The 17,787-nt window shown below is 36.9% G+C and overlaps 1 protein-coding gene across 1 annotated transcript; it reads left to right on the forward strand.

The window, feature by feature from the left end:
- The first annotated feature begins 7,279 nt into the window (after window positions 1-7,279).
- On the forward strand, window positions 7,280-12,616 carry LOC139139535 (uncharacterized). The gene is made up of 2 exons (XM_070708451.1): window positions 7,280-8,532; window positions 10,098-12,616. The coding sequence occupies exons 1-2, from the start codon at window positions 8,424-8,426 to the stop codon at window positions 10,898-10,900; spliced, it is 912 nt and encodes a 303-aa protein (XP_070564552.1). The 5' UTR covers window positions 7,280-8,423; the 3' UTR covers window positions 10,901-12,616.
- The last annotated feature ends 5,171 nt before the right edge of the window (window positions 12,617-17,787 follow it).

The following is a 17,787-nucleotide window of genomic DNA, read 5'->3' on the forward strand; positions in this document are numbered from 1 at the left end:
TGCGTGGGCTTCGAATTCATCGACGACACTTTCGCTGTCTCCTGAAAACAGTTCATTTATATCCACACAGATGACCGAAAGACCCGCTTCTCTGAGCCCAGGCCTAAATTGACATCAAAGCCCGATTTCTTCGATGACAAGCCATTACAAAGTGATAGAATAACTGGACATGTTTATTCATGTGGTGGGTCATATCGAATGATACCCTGCCAGTACGTTCCCTTTGCGGCGCAGATCAGTAAGAAGATCGAAAAATATCCCCCATAAAAATATTTCAAAGATCCTAAAATATCCAAAAAAGTGTTAAAAACAGGTTAATTTTTAAAAAATTCTAAAAAGAGATTCAAAATGTACAAAATCAAATAAAAAATAAAAAATAAGTTTGAAAGATACATAATACGAAACTCTATTGCGGTAAGCTCCTGCAGCGCGGAAATCACTTAAGAACACTTCTGTTTTTCCAAGAATGGGTCGGTCGACTGGCGGTAACCCACGGTTGTTGCACTCTCAGGGGAAGTGGGTACCAATGCGTATTCCCAAATCCACAGAAAAGGGCAGGTTTTTTTTTATTTGTCCAACATCGCGGTCCTTGAAAACAGGAAAGGATTAGAATATCCCTTTGAAATCTGGTAAATAATTTTTTTAGATGAGCGAGTAATAGAAAATGAGATTTTTTTCAGTAAGTACGTTATGTACAGTACACTCTTTTCACAATTATGTTGCCCCAGACTGTAAGCTGGTACAAACAGCAACAAACTACACTGATCTGTCAATCTCATTGCTCTATACAACATCGATATGGTTGCAGCCGTATTTGTAATTATCTAACCCACTCCTAAATTTTATGAACTAGAGGTGTTTTCAGGTTCATTTTTCCCCAACATTATAAAGGTGTCTTTTTGTTGAAAAATCCCAGATTTGACGGGTGTTTTGTAATGTTGCGGAATAAGCATAGGTTCCCAGCCTTTCCAGTGAGTGTCACCGCCCGGCAGTAACCCTTTGACACTCGACCCTATACCACTTCCGTGACAAGCGCGGGTGAACGCTCTCTTCGTCACGTCACAGGGTACGTGATCGGTCGTAGAATGACATTCACATTTCTCCTTGAGGTTAATATCCATTAGCTTTAAAAGACTATGTGACGTACAGCAGTCATTGATGCTGTGAAAATATAAAACTTTTAGATAAGTCTCAATCAGCAAACATCCGTAAAAATCAAACTTTTAAACTCCACGAGAACTACTGTATATTCTTTGGAGACCAGTATCTTGAGAGGAAGGGGACAATTTATGAATGACGCGATAGTTTTTTATTAATTTATTGTTTTAGATCTGCAGAAACAATTTTAGCAACATCTATATCGATTGAGGGCAGCAAACAAATCGATTTTGATAAATTATCACTTTACATTGTTTGACATATAAAATATGATATTTAAAGGTATTCTGAACAAAATTAAAATTACTAGGGGAAAGTATTAGCATTTTGTGGCTGCCTGTCGCAACGATTTGAAAATTTCTCCCTCTTCCGGTATCCCCTCTCCCCATCAAACAAAAAGACTCCCCATAGCCTTCCTACTCCAAATGTCCCCACTGCTTTATCGTTTACCAGATCTCTTCACTGCCTATCGGCAAACTCCCGAAAAAAAACCTAATCACACTTTCTGTCTGCCTACCGGGCTTTTTTTCCAAGCAACGATTGAGCAATAGAATGAATAAAGGCTTTCCTCCGATTAACGGGAAGAAACTGCTCCTGCCAACAGAAGGGGAAAATCGTGTCACCAAAGAAATCCCTTTACATAAACAGCCTCATTGGTTGCCCCTACTGAGATTACAGCTATCGTTCCTTTTGGAACATTATAATAATGTCTGATGGTGTCATAATTAGTTGAGCCAACCAGTAGATATCACATCGCGACTAGTCTGGCGGCGGAAATTTGTGATTTTCAATTCTTGTTATGTCGTAGCTTTCGGTCTAAATAGCTCTCTCGTCAAATTTGAAGAGTGTATTGAGCACGAGATCGGCAGAGCTTTGGAAAATTTGAAAAGTAGGCGCATGCTCAATAGAAAACTACCCTTTATAAATAGATTTAGAAAAACCAAGGTACAGAGAGAAGAGAAACTTGCATAATTGGGAGCCCGAGCCAGCCTCCATAGATTCTTGACATTTACAGCCAGTTTAAATACCAACTCTGTACATTTATTCATGATCTTTTTCACAACAGATTACCCGGACGATGGGTATTTTTTGATGAGTATTTTTCTTTCCCACAGCACCATTACCAAACAAGATTAATTACAAAAAGGGATGTTCTCATCCCTAGAAGGAATTACACTTTGGGCAAATTTACCTTTGACTATCACGGTTGCAAAATATGGAATGAGATACCACATGATATCCGTAACATACCTAGTAGAAACGGCTTCAAAGCGAAATTGAAAGATTACTTGATAACCAATCAGTGATCCACCAAATTTACCTTGCTACATTTTTTTCTTTTTCTCCTTGTTACGTGTTTATTGTTCTTTCTGATAGCTCATTTTTTCGCCTCAGTTCTCCACATTAATCTGTTTTAGTCAGTATACACTGTGCATTTTACCGTGCGTTAATTTACAAGTTTATTTTGTTTACTTATTGTAAAAGCCCTCTGTATTTTACGTTTGCTTACTTTCTGTACAGTTAAATGGGAAACAGATGATGCAAGCTTCACTTAAGCTTTTCCTGTTTTCCAGCCATAGATCACATTCCAATGATTATATAGCATTACCTTTTCTGCAGAAATGTCACTATTACATTTTTTTTAGATATTTTTTAAATATCACACCACTCTTGACATTCTGTACATAGTACGTCGTATTTCTATGGCAAATAAACACTTTGTACTAAACACTTTGTACTTAAAATTTACCCATTGCTATTCCAAGGCCCGGACATAAGCATTGAAGAAAATTGGCCTTATTTGGCTCCAAAGACCATAAGTATATAAATAGTTGCCAAAAAGGCACATTGATACCCTGAGAGTACGATATCTATGTATCTGTCGAAAAGAATGTTAAAAATAGACCCTATTTTATGCCCAAACGCAAGACCTAAATTATCATCTGTGGGTACGACTTTCAGCAAGTGCGATGGCAACCCATTTTAATGGTAAGTCAAGGACAAAGGTCAGTCTGAGACTTGGGAGTCAAAATAAGCTTTGACAAAATTATTTTTATTTTTCATCATTTTAATTTAGACTTATTTAAGAAATTCAATTTAGTCTTAATATGTTTTAGGATTTGTTGAATGTTTTGGTTTTTTTTGAAATATTTGTTTTTCTTTTTTAAGCGGGATACTTTGAAATGTATCTTTAGCATCTTGTCTTCGACTTTTTGACGTCTCTGTGGCAAATTTGTAGGTTACATGGAGCAAAACAAAATATCTAGAAATAGGTTTTAAAAATCTCTAGTTGCAATTTGTGTCTGAGCATGCAATTTTTCTCTCTCGTATCAGCGGGCTGGCTATTCTTCTCTTCAACAAGCGGGGAAAATATTCTTTGGTCGGCGGGAAACTTAGAAAACAAGCCAGTTTAGCAGGCAGGAGGAGTGATTGTGTATAGCCAATTGAGAGAAGTTCGGAGCGCTAGCACTTACATAGTTTGGGGTGGGGAATTTTTTTTAAAGTCATAAACGTGGGAGCAGGGAGGTTTCCCGGTGAAGCGTAGGGAAAGGGGAAAACTAGGGTGCTACGATTTGTAACGTGAGCGCAAATGTGAACAATTTGACTCACACCTTCAACTTTAAACTTGGTTCAAAATACATTTGATCGTATATTTACATACTAAAAGACTAATATGACAATTTCTCAATATCGTCTAGATGATTACCCCGATACTGAGTTCTGCTCATATTGCCCTTCCCTACGATACCACGGTCTTGAAGTGATGGTTCTACGTGCAAACCATGGGCTACATGTAGCTGGTTATGGCCTACACTCATTATTGACATCGTGACCTCTGTCAATGAAGTAATCTGTATACAAGGTTAATTTTGCTTAGTTATATTATGCCTCTAATGGTATATATATATATATATATATATATATATATATATATATATATATATATATATATATATATATATATATATACGTTTTCCCACATTCCTTTGCAATTACCTGTAAAGCGCCCTCTACACACCCCCTAAAACTGTGTAAATTCGGGGTTTTCCTTTGTTCTCATTCATACCCTTATCTCTCATCCGGTATCATCAAAATAAATCCAATAGCTTATCAGACATGCTCTTTTTCGTATGCTAGACATTTCTTTCCAATTCAAATTGCAATGTAGTGTTTTTAGTCAAACCCACTTCCATCTTTGCATCAATCACTGCATTTTCAAAGTCTTCAACACTGACTTTTGTTTAAATCGAACAAATTTCAGGAACAAATCTTGCAATTTACAAGCATACTGAGATCTCTACATTGCACCACTCTAATTACTCTGTTTAGCTGTACCTGAAGAAGCTGTCGCTTTACAGCGAAACGTCGTACGAAAGAAATACTAAGTCTACACGAAATAACCAGAATGCCAGCGTGATTCTTTTCAACGTTTCAGAGAGAGAGAGAGAGAGAGAGAGAGAGAGAGAGAGAGAGAGAGAGAGAGAGAGAGAGAGAGAGAGAGAGAGAGAGAGAGAGAGAGAGAGAGAGATTCACAGTTCGACAAATCAATCGATCAAACTAATACTAGTAACTGACCTTGAGTAATTATAATTTTATTAACAAATCAAGAAATTGACTCATTTTGAGTAAAGTACCTCATTGACTTCTATAGTTGACGCACAGATTTATTACCCAGGTTGCATTGTAAGTGGCTGATTGAAAGCTATATGCTGATCACGTGACAAAAGAAACAGCATCACTGAGGGAAAAAATCAATTTTCATCGACGCAAAGTTTTAAAATTTACAAAATTTTATATCGCCCTTTACATCCAGTTTACTGAAAGACCTTCTTGATACTTACATGCGATCTTCCCGGTTTTGCTAACAGTTTAACGAACTACTTTTCGTTTAATTTTTTCCACTAGTATAGTGATTCTAAAATAGGATGTATTTCTGCTTCAGAGTCAAGTATGGCATCTGGTCATAACTTATCAAATACACTGTGTTAATTTGACAATGTATCGTCATGGAGACCAACTTTACGCGCACCTTTGTCTGAAAACTTGTAATTCCGGTTAGTGCTAGTGAATGGTCCTCGGGACCGATATTCGGTATTTTTCCCCACAGAGTTGGCACGGGGTTAGCGGCATTTTCGAATTAGTAAATTGTATAGCTAAGGTAGAACGCGCCTCAGGATCGGATATTCGAACTCTCAAACTTTCACAATCCTTTTCTGATCTACCACTTGTGGGGGTTCATTTTAAAGGTCTTGGCCCAAGAAAACTGTTTATCCGTCTTAGTTTTTCCAAAATCCAAAATTTTATTTTTCTCCATAGAGTTAACACAGTGGCGGCAGCCATTTTGAATTTCAAATATCGGTAAATCTAAAGCTGGGGTAATTTGTTCCTCTAGTTCAAAACTTTGCACAGTTACCCCCGATTTTTATTATTGATTTTAAAAGAGAATGATTGAAATATTCCTTGAGGAAAGTTTGAGCAAAAGTTTACGACTATAACCTTCGAGGCGCATACTACCTTAATTCGATTTTCTGATTCAAAACTTCACACGTTGATTCATACGTTTCTTCTTTCCGAAAAATGTAAAACTTAAGTTTAAACTGAAGTGACTAGCAAGCTATGGCTTATCATTCTGCTGCACAATTGAATCATAAATGGTAAGATATGCTGAAAGTTCAACACCGATCACATTAGGGCAACGCTCTCCTTGCCTCTATGCATTATATGCCTTACTAGATATCATCAGAAACTTGACAAACTCACAATTTGATCATTCTTTCCCCTTCTACCTTAACTGTGTTTTTCAGACATTATTAAAATTTAACAATTCAGAAGAGTTTGGGTTTTCATTCATTTTCTTGTAAGGGTGATATTTCTTTTCCGCTGTAAAAAGACAAGTCTTTTAACATTTGTCATTTCAAGTATTTTCATGTTGCCAAACTAACTGCAATTCGATTCCACAAAAAATAAACCCAGTTTTCCCCTCGAGTTCAATCATTGTATGGGCTTAACGTTCTGCTGGCAGAATAATTTCGTAAATATTTTGTAAATTGATTTAATAGGAGATTAACTAAGTATATATAATTAATTATATATAACATCAATGTATTTTGAAGCTGTAACTTAAAGTTATTTTCCTATTTTGTGGCCGGAAACCTGACCTCTAACCATTCTCTCAAAAAATCTGTCATCAATTTGTAAGGGTCATCGCACTGTTTCTGTATGGTGTTACCTACCAGGCGCCAAATGTAAAATAATTATTTTACACATTAGAAGAACATATTCATAAGAAAAGGATGCATCTGCATGCATTATATCACGCATACAATAAAAAAAGCTAGCTCTTATAGCATATATATACATAAAACAATACAGATATAGGCCCCTAAGTTAATACAAACATATGTGAACCCATTCACACGAAAGCATTTAATAGTCACATACATACATGCATACTGCATGCATACATACACATACATACAAACATACATACATACACATACATACATAGAAACTTACGCACGCAGGCATGGACTTACGCGCACGTACATGCATACATACATTCATTCATACATACATACACACGCATACATATAAACTTACGCACGCATGCACAGACACATACGTACGTACATGTATGCATACATACATACACACATACATACAGACAGACAGACAGACACCCACGCATCCATACAGACATACATACCTACACACACACACATACATACATACATACATACATACATACATACAGACAGACAGACAGACATAAAAACATACATACACATACATACATACATACACATACATACTACATCACACATACACACACATACATACATACATACATACATACATACATACATACATACATTACATACACACATACATACATCCATACATACATACATACACACATACATACATACATACATACATACATACATACATACATACATACATACATACATACATACATACATACATACATACATACATACACACACACATCCACTCCCAACAATTCACATGTAGGCCCTATATAGAATGATGGAGGCACACACGAACATGAAGTCGATCCGACACGCACAGATAACGTTTTGCAACACGCATGCGCACATTGACAAACTTTCACACACACACACACACTGTCACCAGTATACACACACAGCTGCAGCTCGCGCTAAAGATCCATACACAGATCTAGCTTGATACTGCAAGACCGGGGGCACACGCCCAGCGCCTCGACCAGGTCAGTAACAAATGCACGGTGTCACTAAATACCCAGCGAAAAGAAAGAACAAACAAACAAACGTCTAATCTTGTACCGAGCGTCTTTCACCAGTTGCAAAGTTGGCAAGATAAGATTCCCATCAGTCAAAAAATACGATTGTAATAACTGGCTCTAGCCCGACATTTTTCCCTTGACCAATTGTTTTACCGCGGCAGGCAAGCAATCACCAGGCGGAACGTTTGATAGGGTCACGCCCATTATATTACACTCGGAAGTTGGACGTTCTAGTACGCTTCATCCTGAGCTGAAGTGGTGGTGAGATTTTGTCAGGTAAACCATTTCACGTGTCTACGTGCATCCCAATTGCTCCAGGACATTAAATCATGGAAACTCCACAATACCAATGGTGTGCTTTTGCCAGTGATGTAAAAGCTGTTCAGAGAGAGTGATTACAGGGCTCATACCAGAGACATGAAGGTTATCAAATACATGGTAGAAAGAGTGACAATGCATCTGCACTTCAGTAGCAATCTCCTCCACTGTGTGCAAGCTCAGTGCAACTTGAATGATACAAACCACCATGGACTCGTCGATATTCTGACGGATTTAAAGCAGGCGTTACATGTGTTATTGAGAAATGGGTTGAGAAAGCACAAGAAGCCGTACATTTAACAACCCAGGATAAGAGACATTCATATGCAGCCTGCCCCAAAGTCCATACAGGCCAGCCAGGGAGACCTTCTTTCTTATTAGATCCCAACATAATCAAGCAGATGTTGTCAAATTCTTTCAAGGTAGCTGATATCGCCCAAATCTTTCAAGTTTCTCGCCAAACAGTCAGGAACTGTTTAGTTAGAACTGGTTGCAGCCCTAAACACGTTAAATACACTGACATAAATGATGCCAGTCTTGATGATCTTATGATGGAGTTGAAAGTTTGGGACCACTTAAGAACAGTGGAGAGAAAATCTTACAAGGTGTGTTGAGAGCTTTAGGAGTTCGTATTCAAAGGAGAAAACTTAGAGACTGTATGAACAGAGTAGAACCGTTTCAACGAGCTCTTAGATGGCCTCTATTGAAAACAAGAACCAAACACTCTGTGTACAATGTGAAAGCTGCTCAGAGTTTATGGCACATTGGTAAGTGTATGTTATCACATTTATAATATTTACATGTATGTACCAGTTTAAACTGATGTTATCGTCCAGACCAAAAATAAAGTTTTGTTTCCTGAGAGAAATAGGGTAGGTAGATGTACATGCAGGTCTTTAAATATTTTGGTTGTATTTTACCCAGCCTATTGATACACAGCACCAAAATGATGGAAAAATAGTCAAAAGTTACAGCTAATGTCCCTTTAAAATCAGAAAATGAAAAATATCAAAAGATATAGCTAGTGCATCTTTAACTCTAGCAAGGAAATATAAGTTTAGGGCCAGGAGGTTTGAACTAGGGACCCATCTGCTTACCAGAAACACTAATTTTTTTTAAGGTACAGTGCTCATGGTCTGTACATGTAATTGTGTGCGCCCCAACGGGAAGGCTGTTACCCAATGCAACTTGTCATTTCCACCGACCACAAGTCACACAGTTTTGCTAAAATCAAAGAAAAGACTGATTCTGAGGGCCTCAACTCTATGCATTTGAATCATAGCGCTTATGACATCAACAGGTCTAATAGACCACTGCCTTTTGAGGAGAGCGATCACTCCACTCGCCTACCACTTGCACAAATTAAAATCCATGAGAGCAATTTTCCACTTGCGTAGATACCAACCAACCTGCACAACAGCTTGATGTTATTTTGCAATACATGGGTAACAATAAGTTTACGAAATGAAAATAGAAATAATCTGTCATCATTTTGCAATCTTTGAGTACTCTTGTGCAGTTTTTCATAGAAACGCCTGGGCTTTTATTTCATTATTACGATTACATGTACATCTCCAACGACCAAAATACTTTTGAAAATACAAATACAAATAAAAAAAAAAAATTTCGCTCACGTGACTATTTTTAAGGGACCTATTAAATCACTCACCTACCACTCGCCTGGATGGTTTCAGGAAAGTGATTTTGATCTCTCCTGCCATTTTTAAAAGACATGCCCTGGTCTAAACCATTATCTTACAGGTACAAGCATTGTTGACCTCTTGACATTTGGACAATCAGCAGACTGTGACAGACAGTTTATCCAATGTAGCTGGCATACAGTCTGTTCATGGTCAGAGAGAACAAAAGATATGCAAAATTACAGTCGATTGTCAAAATGTGACAATGTCAACAATATGTGCTTGTTCCCCTACAATAATGGTTTAGACCTGTCGCATGACTTGTGGTTGGTAGAAATGACTTCTATCAGGTAACAGCCTCCCCTGAGGTATATTTAGAGCTAAATTACGCTTGCCCAACCCTAATATCATATTTTGTGCCAAATTCTGTCAGCAACTAAATTTATTCATGAACCATCAGGGCTCACATCTGTGACATTGTTTGCAGGTCTGATAGATAGATCATTTGCATCATCATTATGACCTGTAGTCTCTGTTAACTATTTTGAGTGAATTGCTGTCAAATTTTGCTTTTGGTTTGTAAGCAATGTTCTTCATGGGTTAAAATCACGCTGATAATATGCAAACTGCTAGAATGTACTTGCATAGTGTCATTGCCAGTATTTTTTGTTATAATAATTTTTTATTTTCAGATGGCCTTGAAAAGTTGCAACGTTGGAAATTGTATGTTCATGGTGGCATAGATGGTTACTCAAGGGTTGCTGTGTACCTGACTTGTGCTAATAATAAAGCAGCTGCAACTGTTTTTAGGGCATTTTATAATGCTACAATACAGTACGGTGTACCTTCAAGAGTACGATCTGACTTTGGCCAAGAAAACTCTGATGTTGCAGCATACATGCTTGCTACAAGGGGTGAAGGTAGAGGTTCATTTATAGCTGGTATGTCAGTCCATAATCAACGCATAGAACGTTTACATCAAGACACATACAGGAACAGTATTCAACATTTTCATGAGTTATTCTATAAAATGGAAAGTGATGTCCTACTTGATCCTAGCAATGCTGTGGATATATTCTGCCTACATTATGTGTTTGTACCTAGAATCAACCAAGCTTTGCAAGTATTTAGAGAGGGTTGGAATGAGCATCCCCTTAGTAGTGAAAAATGTCAGACACCCAATCAGCTTTGGTTAAAAAGTGTTGTTGCATTGGAAAATGCCAACAACACTGCCATAAAAGACCTATATGACCCCCCAGTGATCGATAGTGGAACATACGGTGTTGAACATGTTAGTGAAATTTGTGATCACAGCAGGATTGGAGTGCTGGATATGAATCATGAAGAAAATGAAAGTGAAAACACTCTTCACCTCAGTTGTGAAAACCTTCAAAGGCTCCGTGAAGCAATTGACCCATTGGGGCCATCTAATAATGATGGAGTTGACTTGTATGTCAGTGTTTGCACCTTTGTTGGCAGTATTTTGATGTCCTGATTGTACAGTGAAAAAGCTGGCATATAATGTAACAGTATAGACATATTGTAACAGTATGGTAAAATTGAACCTTTTTTTTGTTCTAGTGACTGTAAGTTGCCCCCAAAGTACATGTAGTCTGTTTCCGTCAGGCCAAAGGGGATGCAGAGGTATGCTGTTACCCAAATACAGTTGTTATTATGTGTTTTACAACACAACTTATCCATTTTCTTAATGATTTCTTCCTTTGAAAATATTACAAATCAAGAAAAATCTACATTATCACATATCTATATTGCAGGCAACACCTCCATTTTTACAGGTGGTGCTCTCAAAGCCATCTATGAAACAGTTGATGGAACTGTCACCAGTTTTGTTATAATTTGAAAAATGATACCTGATTCCACAATGATCCATCCAACATTTGCCAAATCACAACAGAGTTTGGATCAAGTGTGTTAAAATGCTGAATGTATGCTGCAGTTTGTACCACTGCAATAGTTCAAAAAACAAAATGAGAAACATGTTGGCATATTGATTGTAAAGTCTGTAAAGAGTATCAAAATTTTGCATGCCTTTAACAACCGGTATTTTTAATGAATGCAGCCTTTCCTAAAGACTCTAGAGCACCCAAGTATGTGTACTTTACCTTAGTCCAGCTGTTAAGAATGAATTGTGTGTTTTATTAATATCAGTAATATGTAATCTAGTGGTTTAAGGGATATTTTTAAAAAATGTTCTCTTTCAACAATACCAATGACTGTTACAGATATACATGTACAAGCTCTGTGGAAAAGCAATACACTGTGTATTTTAGGATTCTGTAGAACAAGCAGCTGTACCAGGGTAGAGATTACAAAGAAAATTACAGACTTGAGGATCCAGGACAAGAAACAGTCCCTTTCAAGCAGAGTCTCTTCTTTCAAACACAGAGTGAGAAAACTCGTATAAACTATATATCATTGGAAAGCATTTATATTGGGGAGCTGAGCTATGGACATTTCATTCTTATTGTTTGCACAAGGATCACGTGACAGTAAATTTAAATACCCTTCCAAAAACCAGTTTTCCCCACTTCCTGTGATAACGCTGCAATATTTCCGGTTGAAATTTGCACCAAGGGTAGCCGATATAGTATTCTCAAAAGTGTTTCTGTGATTTTTTCTATCTATTTTCGTTCAAAAGTTATTGGCAGTTAAATATTTTAGAAGACGATTTGAATCGCTCAAAAACACATATTTCATTAAAAAAATTCATGTAGAAATCTTACAGCTTTATCACAAGAGGGAAAAACTGAGTTTTGATAGGGATTTTTAATTTCTTGTCACGTGATCCTTATGTAAACAATGACAACAAAATTAGCATAGCTGAATTGCTACATATCTAGGCTTTCCAATGGTATATAGTTTATAGGGGTTACCATCCTAGTATTTGCCACACAATTCTTAGTTTTAATGGGTGTGTTTCTTGTCTTGGAACCTTAAAATATATCAAAAGTTTTAAATACAGTAAAACTTTTCTAAACCAAGCACTGAAATGACTGAGAAAACTGTTTTTATGTACAAAGGTGCATGGTTTATAGAGGTTCCTTAAGGAGGAGCACGCCAAATTCCATTGCATGCATACTTTGAAGGTCAGCTAGGAGGTCAAATATGACTATTCATATGTGTTAAAGGGGAAGGTTACACAGTGATTGTGTGTTCAGCAATAAAAAAATCTATGAAAAAATGGTGCAAATCCGTCTTTGTCATTAACTTTCACTTACCGATAGAACGATGGCACCCATTTGAAAACCATAGGTTATAGGTAGATGTGAGATAAGAGCCTAGGACTGGACTGCACTGACACTTATAGGGCTTCCCTATAGTCTACAGCCAAGGAAGCCCCAAAATAAAAAGGTCAACATGTAAAAAATCGGGCAACAACTGTAGAGGTTATTCTCTTAACAAAATAGCATATCTTTTTGATGAAGGTAAGGTGTCAACTGTAATTAATCCAAGAACAGAAGTTGAATGAAATATTAAAAGCGAAATCAATGGCACATTTTAATGGTGTAGGATATAAAACTATGGGTGAAACTATTAGGCAGTACCACAGGAGGGAGTTATTGAAGGGGAAATAAATAGTACATTACACAATAAATTTGAGAATCAATATTTTTATTGGCCAACTTTTAACACTGATTATTTGTTTTATTGTACAAATGGCTTTTATGTTTCATTGTGTTGATCAACAAATATATCATTCAAAGTTTCAAATAACATGTTTATTTCTAGATTTATACATGCTGATGACATTCACAACATGAACTTCTTCATAGGACCTGACAGAGGTAAATTAAAAAAATGTAACCGTAGAAATATTTCTTGTACATGACACTAATAAAATGAAGAGTGGCTGCTTTTTGACTTTTTAACACCACAAAAGGGAAATCTGACTTGCAAAGGAAAAATGTGTTTAACTTGGTTTACTATACATGGGAAATAGACCTAGATTGACCTTACTGCTGTACTTCTGTTCCTATAAAGTAAGAACAGTTTGATATTTTCAAAAAACATTTCCACAATTATCATCAGTAAGTTTCCCAACTCTGTACAGAAAAAACTATACCATGTAACTTCAACAGCAAGTTCGCCAAAAGGTGCATCTACCATATTTTCATTTTTAGCCCCAACATGTCGCTAATGTGGAGGGAGACTTTACAGTTGAGGCCTAGTTAATGAGTATATTGTGAGATGTCTATAGTAGCGATGAATATTTGAGAAAATTGGAAGGTATCTTGAGGTTTGACAATTTTGCAGTTACAGCTCAGGGGCCTTTAAACTGTTACTTCTGAAGCAATTTTATGATGATCTTGTAAGTTAGAGTCCCATTTTTCAGCATACTTCTCATTGATAAAATTAAAGATTTTTTTTATGTTTTAATTATTGTTAATATGAAGAATAGACGATGTTATAAAAAACAAACCTCAAAGATACAAATCAGGGTGAATTGTTGGTAAATTTTTCTACTGTGCAATAGTTGATAAACAAACTAAATTACTGTGAGGAAGTTGACATCAATGACACAAAAGTAAAAAAAATTCAGAATTTGCTTTCTTTTAACTGTGTGTGCTAGGAGACTTTGTTATTGTTATTCACATGGCTCTTGTACTTCTCAACTCACATTTCTTTCGTAGAATTTATGCATGACACAAACACTGTCAATTTTAAATGAAATCAGAGAAGCCATGTCTGACTACTTGGTCTGGATAAACTTGAAATAAGACTGCTGCCTTGGGGCAATATCAGTTGATCACAGTGCAGTTGATTAAATGAAATTGATCTAGGTCTGTTAAAAAAGTGGCTGCCAGGTTGTCATAGTACAAGAAGATTGTTGAGAGTAAAGTAATAATACCACATTTCATTGAATTCAAAATGTATGGCATGGATGTATAATGACGCTGGACAGACCTGTGGATATTGATGTAGCACATCCCAACAGACACACGTTTCCCCAGACCATCATGCTGGAATAACCTGTAGCCCTCCTCATGTGTACATAATACTCTACAAACCCAATGATTGGGGTATATTAGAGAGTATTATGTATGCAGTAGTGCAGCTTTACAACATGATGGTCAAAGAAATAAGTGTCTGTGCTCATTTCATATTTTTTTGTGACTACATCTTTCAAGACTGAAAGAGTCTACGGAATTTACTGATAGGGACCTTCAGTTAACATATATACTGTATATTATAATATATATATATATATATATATATATATATATATATATATATATATATATATATATATATATATATATATTATTGTAATGTTACAAATAAGGCTTTCTGGGTTGCTTTCTGGGCAAATCAGTGTTATTTTCATTACTGTTACTAGAAATGTAACCATAAGTATATGAACACACATCATCAAATTTAAATAGGTATGAAAAATCAGTCCCTCTTATTACGTATTCTACTACTTGAACAGCAACATGTCAAAATGAAACCAACAAACTTATGTAACAGCAAACACAGCTTTTCTACAATATAGCTTTTCTACAATATAACAATAATTTTTCAAGGTAACAATATAAAACGTCTACACACTACTACATATAATAAGCAGTTATATTCATGCACTATGAAGTGTTTGAATTCTAGAAACACTGGCTAATCCATAGTGTAATTTGAAAGAAGAAAGCCACATGCTAAACAGTTGTGTCACAGCTCTGCTCTCACTTTACTTGGTCTTCCAAAAATGTCTGATTCAATAATATGCTCTTCAGCAAATTGCTTGGTGGCACATACAATTGAATGTACACCTCTATTGTTACATTTGAAATTGCATGCATTTTTCTCAGTAAACTATTTGTAAGTAAATTTCATATCAATTGGACCATGGTTTCTATGGACCTCTAATAATTCATTATGTTGTAAGATTGTCCCTATGGACCTACTATACATGCCAAACAGTCACTGACAAAAGTCAAATATTGGAGGATGCACAAAGAGTACACCGCCGTCCCAGTGGAGGTAATCAGTTCTAGGTTGCTGACAATGACCAGCCAAATACTTTTTTCGCTTCTGTGTTTTGAAGCTACAATGTAGGTGTTGATAACATTTTTATGTAGCCATAAGATGACCTACTTTAATGTTACCGGTATATGACAAAGCACAGAATGTACTTTGAGTGATTGGACAATTTTGATTCTTTTTCACACATGCACAGTAACATATTTAGTTATCACAGGACCAATAAATATGGTCCTGTGGGAAGGCCATGTCCATATACTGCAATAGAGAGCTCTAAATTATCATTTAATCTGCAGTGAAATAAAGCTGAAAATGATCACATAAAATAACAATAACAAAACTAAGTTCCACAGATATCAAAGAGTGGCCAAATCTAGTTATACATTGCAAACCCGGTACATGTGTACCTGCTGAATACAAAAACAAAAAAACTGAAAATATAATGTTAGGGTTCAAAAGTATGGTTTGTCCTGCCTCCATAAACCAGAATTTTTCTATCACCTATTTGAAAACATGGCTTTGAACCACCATTTAATCTTGTTGCTTTTACTCATTTACTTAGATTCACTTCTACCTGAGAGAAGACAACCCTGTAGACTAGCCTTTGCTCTCTGCTGGTGTATGAGAAACTTTTGATCAAAATTTATGATGACATTTATCAAATATGTAAAAGTCTGACAGTTACTTAATGTTTTGGGATGGTTCCTATGGAAAAAAAATCTTTACAATATTTTTGAGCCCTAAATATACAACACAAGGTTTGATAAGAAAATAACAGGTATTGTATTGGAAATACTAGTGGCCCTTTATGCAAACACACTGGAAGCCTATATACAGCCACATTTGCAAGACAGACTTAAAAATGCCAGTGTGTCTCTTTGCTACTTTTGTTCTCTGGAAAAGGCATGCTTGTACATGTAGGTGTGTATGTATAGCACTTCTTGAGGGTGACCTTTCATGTGCTTTCATACTGTTCCCAATTGGTTTTTGGAAACAAAGCTTATTAAGGACAAGTCAGGTTGTCAGATAACAGACGATACGTCATTAAGGCAGTTTTGCTTGTCTGGATGATTGAGTTAGTGATCTTAAGTTGTATTTCTTACGGCAATGTCCTGTGACATTTGCAAATGTGTCTGGTAATGTGTCATTGTCTTCTGCTTCTCCATGAACATCCTTTCCAAGTGTTTGGTTTTCAGACTGCACACATGTTATTGTCTGTTTGTCTACAGAAGGCCTGCATTCTGTTGGTGCCTGTGAGCTTACAGGAAGTTCACAGAAGTGTTTGTGTGTGTATGGGCCTGCTAATTCTGTTTGTGTCTCTCTATCCCAGGCTTGTGAAACAAAGTCTGTTTGTGTAACTTTACCTGAAACAGATGGGAAATTTTGTCTCTGTATTTGTGTATCTGCTGGCAAGCAGTCAGTCTGGATGCATGTGTGCACCAGTCCTTTGTCAATCTGTTTCTGTTTGCAACTGTGCATCTACTGCAGGTATGCGGTCAGTCTGGATGCATGTGTGCACAAGTCCTTTGTCAATCTGTTCTGTTTGCAACTGTGCATCTACTGCAGGTATGCATTCAGTCTGGATGCATGTGTGCACAAGTCCTTTGTCAATCTGTTCTGTTTGCAACTGTGCATCTACTGCAGGTATGCAGTCAGTCTGGATGCATGTGTGCACAAGTCCTTTGTCAATCTGTTCTGTTTGCAACTGTGCATCTACTGCAGGTATGCAGTCAGTCTGGATGCATGTGTGCACAAGTCCTTTGTCAATCTGTTCTGTTTGCAACTGTGCATCTACTGCAGGTATGCGGTCAGTCTGGATGCATGTGTTAAGTCCTCTGTCAATCTGTTCTGTTTGCAACTGTGCATCTACTGCAGGTATGCGGTCAGTCTGTATGCATGTGTGCACAAGTCCTTTGTCAATCTGTTCTGTTTGCAACTGTGCATCTACTGCAGGTATGCAGTCAGTCTGGATGCATGTGTGCACCAGTCCTTTGTCAATCTGTTCTGTTTGCAACTGTGCATCTACTGCAGGTATGCGGTCAGTCTGTATGCATGTGTGCACAAGTCCTTTGTCAATCTCTTCTGTTTGCAGCTGTGCATCTAACACGGGTGTGCAGTCAGTCTGGATGCATGAGTGTGCTACTGGTAGTCTACAGACAATTTGATCTGTATGCTTTTTTGAATCTTGTACAGTCGTATGGTCAGTCTGAGTGTATGAGTGGACAAGTCTACCATCAAGCTGCTCTGTCACTGATACCCCCAGATCATACTTGTTCTCGACAGTATGCTTGCTGATAGTTGTGTTACACAGATTATGTAAGGACAACGCAATATCATTATTGCTTATCATATTCAATTCGTGAACCGCCACATTATCATCTGGTT

Source organism: Ptychodera flava, chromosome 1 (assembly GCF_041260155.1).
Source record: "Ptychodera flava strain L36383 chromosome 1, AS_Pfla_20210202, whole genome shotgun sequence".
NCBI classification, from domain to species: Eukaryota; Metazoa; Hemichordata; class Enteropneusta; family Ptychoderidae; genus Ptychodera; species Ptychodera flava.